Source organism: Hylobates moloch, unplaced genomic scaffold (assembly GCF_009828535.3).
Source record: "Hylobates moloch isolate HMO894 unplaced genomic scaffold, HMol_V3 SCAFFOLD_3, whole genome shotgun sequence".
In the NCBI taxonomy this organism is placed as follows: Eukaryota; Metazoa; Chordata; class Mammalia; order Primates; family Hylobatidae; genus Hylobates; species Hylobates moloch.
Window position 1 is genome coordinate 131,075,304 of NW_026652278.1, and position 20,394 is coordinate 131,095,697.

The 20,394-nt window shown below is 44.7% G+C and overlaps 2 protein-coding genes across 5 annotated transcripts in view; one reads left to right on the forward strand and one right to left on the reverse strand.

The window, feature by feature from the left end:
• MGST2 (microsomal glutathione S-transferase 2) overlaps positions 1–10,442 on the forward strand; it is a 73,090-nt gene extending 62,648 nt beyond the window's left edge. Inside the window, exons 6-7 of one of the 2 annotated variants that reach the window (XM_032147512.2) lie at positions 8,816–8,876; positions 9,535–10,442. In XM_032147512.2, coding sequence (XP_032003403.1) covers positions 8,816–8,876; positions 9,535–9,616 — 143 coding nt within the window. In that variant the 3' untranslated portion in view covers positions 9,617–10,442. Of the gene's footprint in view, positions 1–8,815; positions 8,877–9,534 lie in introns of those variants that run through there. The other variant, XM_032147550.2, reaches the window with a different exon arrangement.
• MAML3 (mastermind like transcriptional coactivator 3) overlaps positions 1–20,394 on the reverse strand; it is a 450,814-nt gene that overhangs the window by 16,695 nt on the left and 413,725 nt on the right. The window lies entirely within an intron of this gene.

Genomic DNA, 20,394 nt, shown 5'->3' on the forward strand with positions numbered 1-20,394 from the left:
ATTAGCCGGACATGGTGGCAGGCGCCTGTAATCCCAGCTACTCGGGAAGCTAAGGCAGAGAATTGCTTGAACCTGGGAGGCGGAGGTTGCAGTGAGCCGAGATCGCGCCACTGCCCTCCAGCCTGGGCGACAGAGTGAGACTCTGTCTCAAAAAAAAAAAAAAAAAAATAGAATTGAGTCTTCTATGTCTGGGATAATTTAAACATGGGGTGTTGGATTGGGTCTCTTGATTCTATAATTATATGTCAGCCAGTCGAATGATGGCAACTTTTAAGGACTGGTCCTTAGGGAAGAGGAGGTCAAGTGGTAAAGACCTAATTCCACACAGCCCAGGTGACTACATGGAGAATGTGCTCAAAGGCAAAGTTTATGCTCTAAGCTGGACAGTGTAGACTATTACGGGAAAATAGTGAATGGGAAGAATAGGTGTGTGGCCCAGATTCAATTTCTAGTCACTTCCTTTCCTATTTTTTCTACCAAGACTACCTAGCAGTGGCAAGTATGGTCTGAACATTCTGCAGAAATTCCTTCTACTTCATTAAAATTTCACGTAATTAATGTGAACATGGAGGAGCTGACACAGATTAAATGGGCACACGTATAAGGATATTCACAGTCATTTTGTGAAGCACTATTATGAGACCTAAATAGTAAGAAGCAAATGTGAATAACTCTTATCATTTAAAAATTTTTAAATCCAAATGGGATTTTAATATTTTTCTTCTTTTTACTTTATTGCCTTTCCACTGCAGATACCGTTAAACATATTTGCAGTTTTTTCTCAAAGCAAATAGGTGAAGTTTCTCTCTGTCTCTCCTAGAGAGATCATCCTGGATTTGATTCCCTATGGCTTGGGCTTGTGTTCCTCCTTCCTTCTGTGGTGTGCTGTAGAACCATGCAGGCTTCCCTCTCTACTATGACTGACCTCAACTGCATCTTCAGTTGCTCTTCTTCCCTCCAAACAAAACAAAATAGCAAAACAAACAAAAACCAAACCAAACCAAAATGCTACTCCTCTTACCCTAGGAACAATCGCCCAAGAAGCTCTGGTTTGTTCGTGCAGTAGCCTAGGTCACACAATCAATGAATGGAAGACACAGAACTAGCAGAACTAGAACGTTATTTTTTTTGTTGTTGTTAACAGATAGCTTGTCTTTACTTTTTTAAAAAAATTAACTTAAAAAAATTTTTTTTTATTATACTTTAGGGTTTTAGGGTACATGTAACTTAAATTTTTAAAAAATTTTTCCATAAGTTATGGGGGTACAGGTGGTATTTGGTTACATGAGTAAGCAGAACGCTAATTTTGATTCTCAATTCAGTATTCCTATCAGCTCAGGCCTCTCCCAGCCCAGGCGTGTCTTCATGGTGTTAAGTGTGCACCTAAGAACAGCCTGTAGACCTATATAGTGTGTCTCTCATAAGTGCACTGCGTTCTATTTTTTATGTGTAAATGCTGTAGCTGAAATTAATAAGACGTTTTGCCTTTGTGTATTTTCTCTATACATACACAAAGACAGCTAGGAAATATTTTTAATGTTAATAAAAAGATCTTATTCTAAAAAATGCCAGGAAGTTTTGTGCTACCAAAAAGTTTACTTCAGGACTAACCCTTGCAGGGGCCTAGATATTTCAGGGTCTTCCCTTTTCCCCCAAACATTTGCTACCTGTTTTCCAAGCCCTTCCTTCCAGTGAAATAAAGCTGTTTCTTGGCACCTTTAGGGACAAATGGCTGATTGTCTTTACACTTTAACAAATGAATTCACACTGACATATAAACAGCCAATCAGCAAAAATGCAGATATGTAGTTTGTTTTTTCTGTCTCAGTATATTTGATACTTTCCAGTTTTGATAAGGAGGAGAGAGTTGGAAAGAAAATGAGGCCCAAGGGAAGATAAAGTTTTCTTCAGCTTGATTTTTTGAGAGGGTTGGTCTGGGATGACCCTGTTTATCTTTGTGCACTTTGAGACATGCTTGTCCTGTGTGACCAGCCCGCACAGCTGGGGAAGTAGTAAGGAGTGAAGAAGTGTTGCTTTCCCAGCCTCCTCTCCACTGGGAAAAGAAAGAGAGAGGCAAATGGGGTGACGATGATCCATCAAACCACTTTTTGCCCGTGTCTTCCTGGGCCAAAAAGAAATACTTCAAAAGCACAGTGTGAAAAAAAAACCCTTCCAAAGGGATAGGATTATATATTTCCCCCAAATAATTCCCTCCCAGAGGTTTTGCCTTCAGGCTTCTCACTGAAGACCTACAGGCAGGAAGGGCTGTATGTATTATTTTATTATTATTTTTTAGAGACAGGGTTTCACTCCATTGCCCAGGCTGGGGTGCAATGGTATGATCATAGCTCACTGCAACCTCCAACTCCTGGGCTCAAGCAATCTTCCTGCCTCAGCCTCCTGAGTAGGTGGGGGACTACAGGTGTACGCCACCATGCCCTAGTAATTTTTAAATTCTTTGTATAGATGGGGGTTTTATTGTGTTGCCCAGGCTGGTCTTGAACTCCTGGCCTCAGACAATCCTCCTACCTTGGCCTCCCAAAATGTTGGGATTACAAGCATGAGCCACTGCTTCCAGCCACTATGTGCATTCTTAAACGACTGCCTTCCATATGAAACATCTTTAGTACTTTCCCAGCAAGCTCTGCGGCATTCAACAGTGGATGAGAGACACCTACAGCCCCCGACTCTGAGGTGTATTTCGAAGTGTGAAGATGTACTCAGTGACTTGCCTTATACATTAAGCTGGCCGAGGCCACTAACTGTTTCGTAATACCTGGCTTCTTTTAACCTCCAGTCTCAGAGGGCTTAATGAGAAATAGTCTGTCAAATTTCAGGATTTCAAGCCACTGCTCTTGTTTCTAAGAAGGACACACACTGTGTTGTGCAATTAGAAAAAACCAGGCTGAGCTTTCGTCATGCGAAATGTAATGCCTTGAAGCCAAATGATGCAGTATTTTTAGTTGTAATTACTGGCTTGTTCTCCAATCCACTCCTTGCCCAACGACCTCCCTTGCTTCTCCCAAGAATCTTAACACAGTTTCTTCCCCTCAAAAATCCAACTGGCTACATAGATCTTCATTACTCGCCCAACCCTCTCACTCTTCAGTAAAATAAAAGGAGGAGACAGAAATCAAAACCAACGAACCTGTTTTACATATCTTCCCCTCCAGGGAAAAGATCTCAGCAATTTTCTAAAGGCTAGAGTGAGGCAGGAGGTGTCAAAAGCACCCTTACCTCCCCCAAACAGGCAGTTTTCGACTTCAAAAAACAGTTGTGGTAAAAATATCTCCCAAGAACAGCCAGCTGTTTATTTATAAATCTGTGCGTAGGGAAGCTTTATTTTTCTGAAGTGTTTTCAAGAACATGCATAGTGTTTGGGTGAGAGGGGCCCAGCGTTGCTGGCGGCGAACCAAAGAGCAGGGAATCACAAAAGACGGCCGGCAGCGAGGAGGCTGGGGTGACGGGGACCCCGTGGATAACGGGCTTCAGGACGCCCAGGGCTTCAGCCTTTTCCAGGCGTCCCTCGCCGGGGGAACGCAGAGCAGCTGCCTTTCTTCCCGCGCCCCAGCAGATGGTGGTGTCAGCCCGGCCTCGCGCCCGGCCGCCGCTGCGCCCGCGCCCCTCCCCTCGCAGATGGCTTAATCAGGGCTCCCGCCCGCCCCTCCGCGGCCCCCGCCCCGCGCGTCTGGGCGAGCGCTGCGAACGTGGAGCCAGGCAGTCAAGTGTTACTGCGTACAGCAGGTAGCCTGGCAACTGAGAGCATAATACCGAGCAGATGGTGTTCGCACGGCGTGATGGACATCACACACGACAGCCTGAGACAATCCAGGAATTCCCTGGTGACTCCAGGCCCTCTTTACACAAAATGAGTTCTCTCTCCATTGCCGTGTATCTCTGGGGTTATCTACCCCCCTCCTCCGACTGACACTGAACTGGTTTCTTATTACTGACTTTTCTTCCAGCCAGAGGGGAGGGAGAATTCAGGTGGGGGAGGGCGCGGGAAGGGCACGTGGAAGGAAACGGAAGGGCTGGGAGTGGGGTAGGGGGGCAGTGGCGACCTCCGGGGGGGAGGGTGGCGGACACCAGATCCCAGGGCCGACAGCCCGGGAGGGACTGGGTTCCAGGACCCCAGCTGCACAAAGCCGGCGCGGGGAGGGGGCGATAAGGAGCGAGCCTCGGGTCGGCCCGGCACTGCTGCTTCGGCCCAGAGTCCTTGCAATCGCTTGGCCTATGAACAACCTAAATGAAATTTAGGGTTTTATTGAAAAAGTCCCCTGGGGCCTAATTTAGCCTCTCGACTCGAGCCTATATGCTTACAAGTCCTTAGGGGACTCTGGCTAGGAAGTCAGGAGTGGGGCCCGTGCGTCCCCGGCAGGACCTAGACTGCCTCTCGGCGCAGGCGGCCCTAACAAAGAAGCCCACGAGGCGGTCCCGGGCGCGGGCAGGGGCGGCGCGGCGGCGCTCGGGAGACCCGCGAGGGGCCCTGGAGGTCCTCGGCCCGCGCGCGCCGCTCGGGAGCCCGCGAGGCTGCGGTGTGCTCTGGCGGGCGCATTTCCCAGGCCCCGCCACATCGTGTGTGTTAGTGGCTGGGAAGGACACGAGGACAGAGATGAGGATTGTTCGTGGCAGGAAAGAGTAAAAATAAATCAATGCATAAACAAAAAGGATGCCCCAGAAAACCTGTGCTTTTCAGACACACACACTCACTCACTCACTCTGAATTGGGTCAAGTAAAAAAAAAAATTTTTTTTAAAGGAAGGAATCTTTAGCCCAAGTGGGATTTCGACTAAATTTTATATATCAAAAGATAGCTACATCCAACCTCTCACCAGAATCCAGAGGCTTTCACCTGCAAAGATACTATTGAAAGTTTTATTAGTAAGTTTGAGAAGGCGGAAGTATGTATCAGAGGTGAAAGCTAACATGACAACTGCTTGGCCAAAGAGCGCAGCAGTTTTATGTTATTGAGCAGCACAGGATGAATCGAACACCCATGATGGCTAGACAGAAGCGCCTGGTTGTGACTCCCAGAGGTTCAGGCAAGCCATCTGACCTCTCTCAGTCCCCACTCCCTGAAATGAAAACCATACTCATAAGACTCCTTGACAATGGAAATTTTGGAGGTGACATAGTTAATGAAGTGTCATAGAAAGGAAATAGCAAAGAATATTCTAAAACCTCCCTATTCCCAGTATGGGCAACTTGGGAAAAATGAACTAAATTAGGGGTTCTCAAAGTGTGGTTCCAGGATCAAATGCATTAATCCCCACCTGAGAGCTTGTTAGAAATGCAAATTCCCAGGCTCCCCTCTAGGCCTCCTGAATTAGAACTTTTGGGGGTGTTTTAACAAGCTCTCCAGGTGATTACGATGTCCCATAGAGAATCATTGGGGCAAATAATCCTGTGCCCTGATTAGATTGCAAAGCTGCACTTTCAAAAGCAAGTCAGGGTGCTGAGTTGCTTAGGTTTCTATTGCAAAGTTTCCTGCTTTGGAACAAAATTCTCAAAATTTTCAGAGGGTTGCTCAGGTCAGTGATGTTTGCAATGCAAACCCAAGAATTCTGAAAGGAGCCCATGGCCGAAAGGAGCCAATTCTTTCAGGACCGACTACTCCAGTTGCAACTGTGCTGTGGAGGCTGAGGAGCACCCATGACTGAGTAAGGGTGAGTCCCCTATAATGCCCTTGCTAAGGGGAGCATCAGACATCCCTAGGCTTACAAGTCCCTGGTGTAATAAGGTGAACTATGGAAAGCTATGATTTGAGGAAAGTTCCCTCTGACTGAAAGAGTTCTTCAAATATGAAGAATGTAACACTTATGGGGCACCTACTCATTGCAAAACACTCTACTAGGGGCTTTCACCTGTATGTTTAACTCATTTTGTTGATTTTTTTTTTTTTTTAAGCCCGAATTTCTGAGAGGTTAAGGAACTTGTCTGATGTCCCACAGCTGGTGGTGGCGTCTCTGGGATTCTGACTTTTCCACTGACCATAACATGCATCTGGTCTAAATTGAGCAGACCACCCAGGAGGATGTTGGAGTAAAAAGAAATGGGAAGGGGGTGGGGAGAGGAATGGGCATAGAATAAAAATGTAGAAACCCTTGGGATCAAAGGATGCAACTGAAAGAGCACCAAAATATGCATCATTTTTTTTTTTTATATGTTGCCTGCTACCCAAAATTGGGATGCCTCTGTGGTATCAACTTTGACATTTAAAGAAAGGGCATAAGATTAGATCATTCAACCATAAGTGGAAGGAAGAAACAAAATAAAATAAAACCTTAGAATTCCCTTTGAAGTTGATCAGGTGTCAAGGCAGTGATTTGGTTTTCTTTTACAAACTTTCTTTTTCCAGAAAAATTTTTACTGTGGGTTTGGAGAGGTGTTTACAATAAATTCAAAGCAGAGCTCCAAAAGGGCCCACTCCATCTAAACTCCTCTGTCTCAGCAGATTATTGAAGAAGATTGGATTAAAAGGTTTGTTTTGTGATGCGTGATGGTTGTGTCCCCAAGATGATAGAGTTTGAGGCAGAGTTCATCAATTTAGGAGGCTTATCACTGAAACAGCAATAACTTGGGGCCCAATGCGAAGGCTGCTAAATGGGTTCAGCAAAGTTCTTGGTTCAGCTTCTAGAAAGGAACAGTGTACATTGGGGGAACCCCACAGGCCTGGGTAGAAACTCAGCTCCACCATGGGCCCAGTGACTGGCACATAACAAACAGCCTGTGGTGGTTATTCTTACTGCCAAAACCTCTTGATCATGCAGGGCATCCTTCAGGGTGAGGGAAGTGCTGTGTTTCTGGCTCTAGCTTTAGCTCCTAAAATAAAGGGGAACAAGACTTGTCATGGTCAGGCCAGGCATGGTGGCTCATGCCTGTAATCCCAGCACTTTGAGAGGCTAAGGTGGGTGGATCACCTGAGGTCAGGAGATTAAGACCAGCCTGGCCAACATGGTGAAACCCCATCTCTACTAAAATACAAAAATTAGCTGGGCTTGGTGGCGTGCACCTGTAGTCCCAGTTGCTCAGGAGGCTGAGGCAGGCGAATTGCTTGAACCTGGGAGGCGGAGGTTGCAGTGAGCTGAGATTGCACCACTGCACTCCAGCCTGGGCACAATACAGCGACACTCTGTCTCAAACAAACAAACAAAAAGGTCTTGGTCCCCGTTATTTTGGGAGCTAAATGCTTAATTGATAGGGCAATTATTTAAAAAATATAATTATTTAAAAATATATAAATTGCTGATTCCTTCCTCTGCTTCCCAATTGCTGGGGAACATATGAAAAACAATGCAGAAAAGTATAGATAGAAAAAAAAAGTACAGAGAAAAAAAATGGAGAAAAGTATAGATAGAAAAAAGTATACAGAAAAAAGCTAACACTCATTTTTAACACTCAAAGGTAACCACTGTTAATATTTTGATGTGTTTTTATATTTCCTCCCAGTTTTATCCCAGATGCAATAACATATTTTTATGCTTATGATCATGGTATATACAAAATTACACACACCTACTGATTCTTAACTAAGTAACATGGGAGAGGTAGAAACTTCTAACTTTCCAAATGCTTCCAAGTGATCATTTCCTGGCAGGATGATATCCTTATGGCATCCTTCCTGGCAAGGCTTTTAGCTCCTTTGGGACCAAGACTATGAGTCTTCCCAGTATCCAGCACAGAGCTAGGGCCACGGCTGCAACAAAATACAGATTTACTGAACTCAACTGACTAATTGGCTGGGATGAATTCTAGCCTAAACCAACATCAGGTATAACTGGAGAGGACAAAATGATGGCCCTATAATGGACAGCTTCTCTGAGCTCCTGAGCTGACCCTCTGCTGAATGCTAAAGAAAGGGTTAAAGTTGGCAGTCCAGTGCAAAATGTGAGAATGCCACCAGCCACAGGAAGGTCAGCCTTTCAAGGCCATTTTTTGCAGGGATAAAAGCAACAAAAATACCATTTGTCCTTATCAGTGCTTTGAACATAGTTACCATAAGTCCCTCCAATGGAAACACAACTTTGAGAGTTATGCTTTTCGTCTGCCTTTGATGTAAATTAGAGTCCTTTTTATCCCTTTCTTGTGATTAATTCCACCACCAAAGCAATTCTCAATTGGTTAAAAGTTCATTAGTGTACAACAATAGAAGCTTGATTAAATAAATTATGGTACATCCATACCATGAATACTAGGCAGCCAATAAAAATCATGCCTCCTTAGACTATCTAATCACATAGAAAAAAGCTTACCATATATAGTTAAGAAAGGTAGGGGAGGAAAGCAGTTTCTTTTTTTTTTTTTTTTCTTTATGTCCTCAGGTGTTAAACAAACAAACAAAAAAAGCAGTTTCTAAAACACTAGCCACTGGATAGTCTTGTTAGACAAGAATTATATGGGATTTTTATTTTTATGCTTTTTCAAATTTTATATTATGAATATATATTACTTTTAGTATTATTTTTAAAAGCTTGTTAAGAATAAGGCTAAACTATTATGGAGTGAAATGTAGAGTTCAAGAGGGGCCCAGGTTACGTCTGGGACCTGGACTATTTCTCTCTGAGCCCACCTTACGCTCTAGAGGGTGTAACAGACATGCTTAAGTGGCAGGTCCCCTTTCAAAACCTGTACATGGCTTCAACAACTGGGCTTGGGTACAGGTTCAGCAACTAGGTCGACTTTCCATTGCTGCCACAAAGAGCTCCTAAGTCCCAGAGGAAGGGTACTGACCATCTTCCAAGAATTCTTTGGTCTACCTGGACAAGCCTGCTCTCTGTGGCACCACCCAGCTCTCTATGGCTTTTCTCTGTCTTAGGCTTGAAGCGACAGTGCATGGCCAGAACCAGCCAGACCTTTGGAGGTCAAGAACTCGAGAGGTGGGTGAAAACTGCCATTGCCTCCACAGACTGTCTTCTCCCTTGGAGCTGTAAGAAAACCTGAGTCACCAGGGCTGGGAAACCTGCACCACTGAGATGAGCACAGCCTCTGCCGGCATGCAAGTGGCCGCTGTCAGGACACATGGACTGAAAGTGGTTTGTCAGCTGCTCCATTAGGTTTTTTTTACCCATATGTTTGCTACCTTTCTTTCCTTGATTTAAAAATAGGGAGGGGGAGCAGTCTCAGCTGTCTTCAGCTGCTAGGGAGATTTTTTTCCCCTCCTGAGCTACTGTTTCCCCCAACCCGAGCCTTTCTCTCTTATTGTACCCACCCTTTCTGATGAAGTCATCAAAGCAAAGATTGCATAACTGATGCATAGGCCTATCTTGTGTTATACTGGGAGACAGGCCAATGTTTCCATTAATAGACAAGAGCACCACCACGCTGCCAAATGGAACTCTCTGCCGCAACCACTACAAGACAGGAAGAAGGGATGGGAAGCTGAGTGCTCAGGGAAGGCTGTGGAGGGAAGGCAAGGGCACTTCCGCCATCATCTCCAGAACCACCACAGCCTTGGGAGGGGGGCTGAGAGAGTTCAGTGCTGACTGCCTGAGAAGAGCCCGTCCACGGTGTCCCCATGTTCTTCCTTCCTTCCAGAGGCTGTGAGAGGGAGAGCCCATGTCAGCCTGCTCTGCTGGTTTCCCGACTGCTGAACCTGTCTGTGGGAAGCCGGGTTTGACCATGTGATGCTGAGGCTCTGAGAGGAGGGCTGCCCTTTTCCCCACCCTCGGCCCCCATTCCTATGAGTAGAAGCCTGCCCAGCTGCGGTGGTGGGGTCTGAGGAGGCTAGGACTTAGAGCAGGGAAAAACACAAGGAAGCAGAAAGAAAAACAGAAACACTTAGAAATCTGGGATTGGTACTTCTCCTTATGTAAAGATTGTGGCTGACGACCAGCTTCTTAGAGGAAGCAAGTCTAGGAGAAGGGCTCATACCTGGTCCGTGATGGCCTATGGGGGATCAGGGCATAAGACCACCTGACCCTGGGCCTTGCATCCGCAAGAACCTTGAGTTTAGATTTTTAGACATATTCTTCAAACAAGGTTTTACATATACAGTCACTGAGAAATCCTGAGAGGATTGAAAAATAGCATCTATTTTACAGCTTTAAATTGTGCCCTGAGCTGAGCGTGGTGGCTCACTCCTGTAATCCCAGCACCTTGGGAAGCTGAGGTGGGAGGACTGCTTGAGTTCAGTTCAGGCCCATCCTGGGCAACAGCAAGACCTCATCTCTACTAAAAATAAAAAAATCAGCTGGGCATGGTGGTGTGCACCTGTAGTCCCAGTTACTCAGGAGGCTGAGGTGGGAGGATCGATTGAGCCTGGGAGGTTGAGGCTGCAGTGAGCTGTGATTGTGCCACTGCACTCCAGCCTGGGTGACAGAGTGAGACAATTCTGCCCTGTTATTAGATCAGGCTGCTCTAAGTCCATTATCAATTAACATTCTTTATACGTCCTGTGTTTATTTTGTGCACAGTGTAATTGCCCTATGCTGTATTTTTAAAAATAAAAACATTGCATTAAAAAAAAGCCCTATTGTCATTTCTTCATTTTGTAAATATACCTGAGACTCCAACAAATAGAAATGGCTCAAGTATTTTCTTAACCTTGAGAAGACTTGGAGACACACAGGCAGAAAAGGAAGTTTAGAAAGAATATAGCACTCAAAGAGGTCTAACACAGCCCTTGACTCCACGCCACACATACACATGGTAACCTGGATAAAGGAATCTGGAAACAATGAGAAATCATCTTCTCTACAGATCTTAAACTTTTCTTCTATTTCCTTTTTGAGACAGAGTCTCGCTCTGTCAGCCAGGCTGAAGTGCAGTGGCATAATCTCGGCTCACTGCAACCTCCGCCTCCCGGGCTCAAGCAATTCTTCTGCCTCAGCCTCCCTAGTAGCTGGGATTACAGGCATGTGCCACCACGCCTGGCTAATTTTTGTATTTTTAGTAGAGATGGGGTTTCACTGCGTTGGCCAGGCTGGTCTTGAACTCCTGACCTCAGGTAATCCACCCGCCTCGGCCTCCCAAAGAGCTGGGACTACAGGCGTGAGCCACTGCGCCTGGCCATCTTAAACTTTTCACTCTCTTTAATCAGAACTCTTCTTGGGAAGCATGATTCAGCAGAGCTTGGCTTATAGTAGGCGCTCATAAAGGTTTGCTCTCAGTATCGTCCCTATTAATAATGAGGAAATTAGAAACTTTAGGTGGGGCCTATATTTTCAGCTCAGATTTTGTTGGTTCTTAATGGTCACTTCAGTTCCTCAGCTGTGTGAAGGAAAATATCCCTGTTTACAAATGACCACTTTTGCTTAGGATAAAAGTTAAGTTGGTAGCTGAATATGAAACGAGACCCTAGAATATACATTCTTTATACGTCCTGTGTTTATCCTGCGCACAGTATAATTGCCCTTGGGAAGTTGATGGGAAAATTTAGTGAGGAATGAATCCACCTTTTTTACTGTAACAATAGAGGTCTTCTAAGATGGGGGTTATGCACCAAATATTTTTTGCCACCTATCCCTTCTAAAAGCATAAATATTTTTGCTTAAACATCTGGGATGTAGCACCAGTTTCCTAATTTCTTTCCACCAGAAACTAAAGCCAAGTCTGACCTCCTTACCATGATATCCCCTCAAATGGCCACTTCCACCCCCTCATCTTTCCCCAAAAGCTTTTTGGGGTAATTTCTCCTCTAGCTAGTTGACTTCATACCCACCTTCACTCTGTTTCCCAGATCCAGGCGGGCTGCTTTACAGCATAACCACGATTCACATAGACATGTCTCCACCTAAAGTTACACGCCTCCTTTAAGAGCTGCTGCAACCATTACCACTTCTCTCCAAGGTGACTGCTTGTGGGAGGATAACATCAGAACAGGAGGGGCAGGGTGATTAATGCTGGAGTAGGACAGGGAGATCTAACCTGCTGTTCAGGAGACTTGTCAACCTGAGAAAGCTCCCTGGACACTAGGGATCCTGTTTCTGGTCTTCCTTCCCTTTGGACCATTTCTCTAATAGACACAGTTTCTTGTACTTTGGCTCAAATAATTACTTTCCCCTTTGTGTTTCTGTTTCCCTTTATCCTCTCCCCCATTTTAAGAATACACAATTTCTCAATCAGCAATTATTAAACCCTTCTCAAGTCAACCAAACCTTTTCTGGAAGCTGACACTAAATATACATGGCTGTAAACTTGCTGAGGAGTGGAGGAGGGGTGAGTGGGGATGAGAAACCTGGAAACTGAACTTGAAATCTGTCTCAGATCCCAAGGATGCCACACGGGGAAAAGCCAGCCAGCGTGAGATTCTTTATTTTCCTTAGGTTCTCAGGGGATAATTTGTACTGAAGGCCTTGAGAACACTACCTCTGAATCATATTTAGAAGCATATAAAAAAGGTTGACAAGGCCAATCTTGATTCCTTTTTTCTTTGATGTAGTCACAGAGAATTTTGAAGGAAAGATGGGGTCTCTGAGTCCCCATTAATAAATAAAAGTAAGTCCTCAAGGAGTGAACATTCATGTACAGGGTGCTGAGAGCTCACATATGGAGGGGCCATCCCCATGGCCATAGAGTCCTGCCACGGTCATTGTCACTAAGAGTTGTCACTGCTGTAGTAGTAGGGTCCCAGTCACTCTTAGTACCTCTCAGAGGTTTCTTGGGGACACAGCCCAAATATATCCTGTAGTCAGATGCACAAACACCTTAGGTAGGAACCTAGAGAGGTCTGGAATACTCTGATTCACCTTCTGCTAAGAGACTTAGATAAGGAAGGCTGACTAGGTCAGTTAAATTGATTGCCAAGGTGGCTGACCTAATAGAGGTTCAGGGATCTGGTTTGAGAACATGGAGCCTCAGACCCTTCCCTTCAAGCTGTGCGGCATTGTATATCCTTAGTGGCATTTTCAGTTTCAGCTTCCAGATCTTAGAGTTGATTTTTCTTAAAGAACACTCACAGCTAAAACAAACAAACAAAACAAATAAGCAAACAACCCACTTGCTTAATATGATATACCACCCCCCAGGAGCATGGGTTGTGGTTATAGCTTTGCTTGGGATTTTATGTAGAGTAAGTCACTTCATGGCTAAAATGCAAATATTGCTCAGAAAACAAGTATACCTCCCCCTGAAGTCTGAGCACTAGAACACAATGTGTGGCGTGTATATTTTGCTATTAAAGTTTTCTTTCAATCTGAATATGCATCCCACTTTTTGAAAAACTTTTATTGCTCAAGGAGTCTGCACAGGCCCAGTACCCCAGCACAATGGCAGGGGCTCTGGTGGGACTCTCAGACTCTCAGTGCAGTGCAGCCACGGCCCCTGTCCTGGAGGGAGACTGAAATCCGAGTGCAGAGACTAGGTGCACTTCACGGAAAAGCTCAAAGATGACACCGGCTGGTCAAGAGGCAAGCCGTGTGGCATGTGTTCTGTTTCCATTTGATTTCCATAGAGTCAGGCCGACCAGACCCGGGATGGGCGGAGCGGTGGCATGGCATAGAAAGAGGCCCAAATGTGGATACAAGGCACATGAGTTCTAGGCAGTGTTTGAACTGGGGCAAGTCACTGAACATTTCTAAGCTTCAGTATTCTCCTTTATGAAATGAGGAAGCCAGTCCAGGGATTCTCCAAGGTTTCTACTCGCTCTAACATTTCTCTGGTTCCACTTGGAAAGAGCTTCATGGATAAGCAGGGACTTGAGTGAGAGCCTTGATGGAAGTGTAGATTTGGCTTTGAGTGAGAAGAGAAGGAAGGAAGGAAGGAGAGTGGCCACCTGCAAGGAGGGAGGTGGCCACCCAAAGCTGGGGTGTTTGCTGGGATGTGTAAGAGGAAAGCTTCGCAGGGTGGGACTGGCCATGGACAGGTCTGCATGCAGGCAGATCCAGCCGACTCGACCACCGGCCATCAGGAGCCACAGCAGGTTCTTAAATGGAATAAACGCTGAATGCATTACTTTAAGGAGATTAAGCTAGTGTCAGGTAAAGCAGAGATTAGAATGGGGCTGGATCAAGAGAAAAGTGAGCAGGAAGGGTTGGGAGGCAGCTATGGGGGTAATCCTATCAGGAGGTGAGGGGAAGCTGGCTGAGATTTGGCACTTGACTGTGGGAACTGAAAAAAGCCAAATGCACTTGCCAGGCATATTCCTGCAAGAATAATAATTCTCATGTGCAAATATCTGGGGTCACTTTCCGGTCTGGGGTCCCACCTCCTCCCACTCATTTCTTGTCTCTATTATTGTGCTCTGCCCAGCCCACACGGCTACCAGAAACCTGGCAGAGATATAGTGATCCCTGCTTTAAAAGCAGGTAAAAATAATGCTAGTTTTTCTGGTCTTCCCTATTTTTAAAAAACTAAATTTATTTAAATATGAATTTAGTATACAGGATTTTAAACATACCACTTGGTTTTTGACAGGGAGTAGAACAGTAGGTATATACTGTGAATATTTCCAAAGCCCTAACAATACATCCTGGGGATGAAGGAAAGATGGCAGGCAGTAGCAGGAAATGTGACCACAACAACTTGGAGAAGAAGAAACCTTTTAGTTTTTGTGCTTCCTTAACTTGTTTCTCCAACTTTCTCCTGCTACTAAATGTTTCATTCACTCAACTTTTTTCAAGAAGGCCTGACAAGTAATAATGAAAGTTCTATGGTGGCCCAATTAAAGACTTTTCATGACAAGTAGACTTCATAACAAATGTGATAACTAAATATTTCCTAAGCATAAGCTCTCAGTTGGATTTTTGATTAAAAAGTTAGAAAATCACTCTTGGTCTTATTGCTAAATCTTATTTGCAACAGAATTGGTATGTTATATTTTTATAAGATAATTAACATTGCATGTGTTCCACTAACCTTTTAAATCTGAACTAGAGATGATAATAAGAATAATTTCTAACAAAATAATTCATTAGTACACAACCAGTTGGACTGTTGAAAATTTATGATTGAAGTTAAGAATGCCTTGGTGGTTTCAGGTAAAAACATGTTTTATATCACCAACTTGGAGGCTAAGTGTCTTCTCTGAGAAAATGAAAAATCTTCCCTTTGAAAATTTTCCTACCCCTTATCAAGACAACAGAGGAGAAGCAGATTCCCTGGTCCACAACACTCTGAAATTACCACTGGGCTCTGGAAAATGGATTGCTTCACCTATTTGTTCTGTCTTCTAATCCCAGGGAGGGGCTGCAAATCTCCCCATCTGTCTCTCTCGCTCTTAGGGCCCCTCGTTGCCATGGTCTTTCCCACAGTATCTAAAGGAACAAGATTCCGCAGACGTTTGACACTGGACCTCCGCAGGCAGCCAATTTGTTTTCCTTTCACCTCCCCCCTTCTCCTCCTCTCTCCCTTTCTAATATAGCATATTCTTTCTGTGCACCCACCAAAAGTAATGCGTCAAACTATGATTATGTTTTCTTTTATTAAACAAGTAGAAGAGAGACCGATTGCTTTCCTTCCTTTGATCAAGTAAAGGTAATAAAAAGCCTAGGGAGAGTCGGGGTGGGAGGGGGTTGCTGGTGTCTGCTGTCCTGGACTAGGCCAGCTTTTGTCGGGGGTTCATCTTAAGAAATTGTGGGCCACCGGCCGTGGCTTTCCTTCATGGCCCAAGGCTTGCAGCAATTGCTTCTCACTGTTCCTGTGTTTGGAACCAACTGAGTCTGTGCAGCCCTTAGTGGTTTCGTCTTGTGCTCTTGGAAAAGCAAAGGGGTTGAGGGTGGAGGGAAGTCCTGTCTTCAGAACGTGCAGGGAAGTCAATCCTTAAATGATGGTTTCTGTAGGGTGGAAATACCAATCTATTTGAACCCTTAAAGCTTATACTAAATCCACACTCTCTGCATTACTGAGGAAGGAAATGTAACTTGAGAGTTTGTGGCGCCGGTGGGAGGAGGGAGAAGAGTGCAGAGCATGGGCAACTTTCCCCCACCTTTTAGACAGAAACTTTTCCTTTAAGCATCTGCATCTCTTTACTTAGAGAATGAATTCTGGGGGGAAGAACTTTAAAAAAATCTTTCTTGTAGGTCGGGCACAGTGACTCACGTCTGTAATCCCAGCACTTTGGGAGGCCGAGGCGGGTGGATCACCTGAGGTCTGGAGTTCAAGACCAGCATGGCCAACATGGTGAAACCCTGTCTCTACTAAAAATACAAAAATTAGCCGGATGTGGTGGTGTGTGCCTGTAATCCCAGCTATTCGGGAGGCTGAGGCAGGAGAACTGCCTGAACCCAGAGGGTGGAGGTTGCAGTGAGCTGAGATCGTGCCACTGCACTCCAGCCTGGGCGAGAGAGCGAGACTCCCTCTCAAAAAAGAAAAAATATTCCTTTCACACATCATTTGATTACTGATACTTATTAAGAGTAATAAGAATGCACATATAGGCTGGGCGCGGTGGCTCATGCCTGTAATCCCAGGACTTTGGGAAGCCGAGGTGGGTGGATCACCTGAGGTCAGGAGTTCGAGACAAGCCTGATCAATACAGTGAAACCCCGTCTCTACCAAAAATACAAAAATTAGCTGGGCATGATGGTGGGTGCCTATAATCCCAGCTACTTGGGAGGCTGAGGCAGGAGAATTGCTTGAACCCGGGAGGTGGAGGTTGCAGTGAGCCAAGATCATGCCACTGCACTCCAGCCTGGGTGGACAGAGCAAGACTTCGTCTAAAAAAAAAAAAAAATGCACATATAGAGGTGATGGGCCTTTGAAAGGGGGATGGGAAAACAATTCACAGGAACACTGCCCATGGTACATTCAGCTTATTCAGCTTCCAGATACTCACAGGCTCTAAGAGGGCCTCTATCTCTTTACATTGTCCAGGGGCTAAACAGGAAGATGGGAATTGAGGTTTGGGGCACTCGAGCCATAAGAGAAGACACTCCCTAGGCTGGGGTTTCTAGGGCTGGTCACCAAGATGCCTATCACTTTCCTTTCAGGGGCTTCAGAGAAACAGGCTCACACCCCAAAATAGAGTCACTAAGGGACCTGAATACCAGGAGGAGGGTCTAGAAATGGAAAGAAGTGGAGCTCAGATTGAGAACCAACTGCAGAAAGGATCTCTTGTCCTGAACATCAAACCATACAACAAGGGGGAGAGAAGAGGACAAAATGCATCAATGGGAATGAGTGAAACTGAAGGAGCAGGAGGCTGCTGGGGAAAAGTCAGGCTGAGAAGAGGCCAAGAACAGACTCTGGCTGGGAGGACACTTTCGGCTCAGTCCCCCAAATCAGGATGAGGTTCAGCTTGACCACAGCTGTGCTTTCTATAGTCTATATGTTTCTGGGATAAGGAGCAAAAGCACAATTGGGGTAAAATTTCTTTTTTTCTTTCAGTCTGAATGCAACTAGCTTTGGAAAGTTGAGCAATTTCAAGTAACTGTTCCGAGGTTTTGAACGGTAGAAAGGCAGGGAAAAGTGAAAGAAGGTCTCGGCCTGACCAGGTATTTTGCCAGCGGCCATTTTCAAGGCCTGCAAACTCAACCCGGCTTTGTTTTGCTGGCCTCCGAAGAGAGCCTCTCTTAGGGGCTCCTCTTTGCATGCACACCATTTTGACCCTGCTTCTTTGGTGAACAGAGTGTCGGCATGATTGTGGCTGCACACGTCCTTGAAGTTCCAGAGGGCACCTCTTCCCTCCCATCTGGTCCCCCACAAACTGCCAACTAAAAACAATCCAAAAGCTCTAAACAGAGCTCAAATGGAAAAAAATATTTTCTTCCTCAGGAAAGACTGGAAATTTCCTCAAATTGAGAAAAGGCAAAGAATGGTTTATAAATGTACAGTTTCTATGTTCACAAAGATATGATATACCCCAATTATATAAAATCATAGCCAAGTTCATATTTGACCTAATGCTTTTGCTTTCCAGGTTTCTTTGCATTAACACAGATTTCAAAAACATGAAATATACATTAAATGCAAAAAAAGTTTTCTCTAAGAGAACTGCTACACAAGCACCATGGGGCCAAGTTATAGGTTTGGTGGCATTAACATAGATATTTGCATATATTCCCTTCCTAATCTGCTTTCTTGCAGATCTAAGTGAAAATCTGATTGTTTTTTCAGGCAAAAACCCAGCCCTAGGAGCAGCTCATAAACCTCACCACAGACACAGTACTCATGGCAACAGGAACTATTTCCTTTGGCTTATGAGCTCTGGTAACTGTCAAGGGGGTGGGGGGCGCCGATCAGAGAAATCTGGAAAGACATGAGTCTGTCAGAACACGTGAAAGGACTTGACATGGAGGCCACATTTGTGTTGCACAATTTGCATGAGCACTTCTGGACAAATTCTATTTTCACATGCAATTCACAGACCCGCGGTGGCAGTGCTAATTGGTGAGGTTGCCACTCAAGTGTGGTACCAAACAGGAGCTCTCACTACATAGATGAATAATACAGAGTTTTGAGCAATGCAGTAATTATTTTACAGTTATTCTACATCACCATCATTCCATTATCTCTTTGTCCCCCTCTCAACTCCCATAGTGGAGATGAATAAGAACCCCCCCCCACCCTATTCTGCCAAAAGTGGAATTCATGTTATTTGAAATCAACTTAAGAATAAGAAAAGAGATGCCAAGGAACAGCTATCATTTCATTAATATGGATGGATTATTCATGTCACTAGAGTGACAGTGAATTTGATTGTACCCTGAAGTGCCAATAGGATGCCAAACACAGCCATGAAACACACAAGAAACTCTGAATGGCAGAGTGCTTTGGAATTCATCTGCAAGAATTCCAAACCCCCAAGATAAGGTAGCTCATTGCCCACATGATATTTCAATGCTAAGTGAAGGGGAAGGGAGGGTTCAGATCCCCTGGGTGCCTCCCATAGCTCCAAGTGACAGGGAAGAAGGGGTGACAATTCCCCAGTCCTTCGTAGGTGGCATTAGAAGCTTTAGAAGCAACACAGCATCCCCTGTGGGTCACTCTCTAGCTTCAGTAAAATCAACCGATCAGAGGGAAAGAGAGGCCTCCTAGGCGGTGGGTCGTGAGTCCTCCTTCTGAGGATGGTTCAGCATTTGCTGCCTCTGCACTAAATGCAAACCAGGTGGACTCTAGAAATGGCCTTTGGTGCAGTTTTGGGCTTTCTTCTCTTTGTTCCTTGGAGATATTAAGCCTTAAATCCTCTTTGAATTTGAGAGTTACTGATTGAGCTATATCTGAACCATATTACGCCACGTGATGAAACTCGACACACTGGAATTCACTCCTCCGTTGTTCACTCTGTCTGACCCCAGTGAAGAAGTCTACCCTCCTGCAGCTGATAAAAATATAAATTTAAAGAGGTAGTTAGGCCCTCTTTAGGCTCAATTACTTTCTTTGTATATTTTACCTAAAAATGGCCTTCCTAAGGCACTCTATTTTGAATTTCAAAAGTTAGTGATAGATTTTCATCCTAGCATTTCTCATATTCAGGTCTCATCACTACCTCCTACCCCCTGCCCTCTTTTAAAAACTAGAGCGGGAGGAGGTTTCAGAAGAAGGGTTTTTGTTTTGCTTTTACATTTCTGACTTAGGCCTCAGTTGAAAATGAGCATTCTTTTATGGGTAGTGGGAGTGGAGATGTCTACTCCTATTTGGAACAACTGGTAAGCTGCCTCCTGTGATTCAATCACTCTTTTCCTCAAGTTAGTTAGACCTGAAGGTCAGTCGTCCGTCTTCAGGGTCTAACTCTGGATCTGGCCTGCAGAGTAGGCAAAGAAAGATGGGGTGGGTATAGCTGCCCATAGGTATGTGACAAATAACAAAATGCCTCTGAAAAATCTCTCTCCCATGTCCCTGTCTAAATATAACATTTTCCCATTTGGGTTTAGATTTTCTAGGAGATTACTATGATACTTAAAATATTACTTGGAGTAGTCTAACATAATCGGGTTGAGTATCCCTTATCCAAAATGTTTGGGATCACAGGTATTAGGAATTTCTTGGGATTTAGGAATATTTGCATATATATAATGAGGTATCTTGGGGATGGGACCCAAGTCTAACCACAAAATTCATGTATGTTTCATAATACATGTTATACACATAGTGTGAAGGTAATTACATACAATATTTTAAATAACTTGTGCATGAAACAAAGTTTTGACTGCATTTTGACTGTAACCCATCACATGAGGTCAGGCGTGAAATTTTCCACATGTGGTATCATGTCAGTGCTCAAAAAATTTTGGATTTTGGAGTATTTTAGATTTTAGCTTTTCTGATTAGGATGCTCAACCTGTATATATAACCCACAACAGCCCCTAACCCTAAACAGTGCTTAGGTTCTAAGGGGTGGTACACAGATGGGTGGGTTTGATGGAACCCAGGGAGCCAGTGGGTAGACCTTGTGCCTGGAGGGAGGAGGAAAGAGGATACTGGAATACACTCAGCCCAGGTCACAATTTTGCCCACAGCAAGCCATGGAGTTACAATGACACCTTTGACCTCTAATCCACAAAGTATCCATTCTTATTT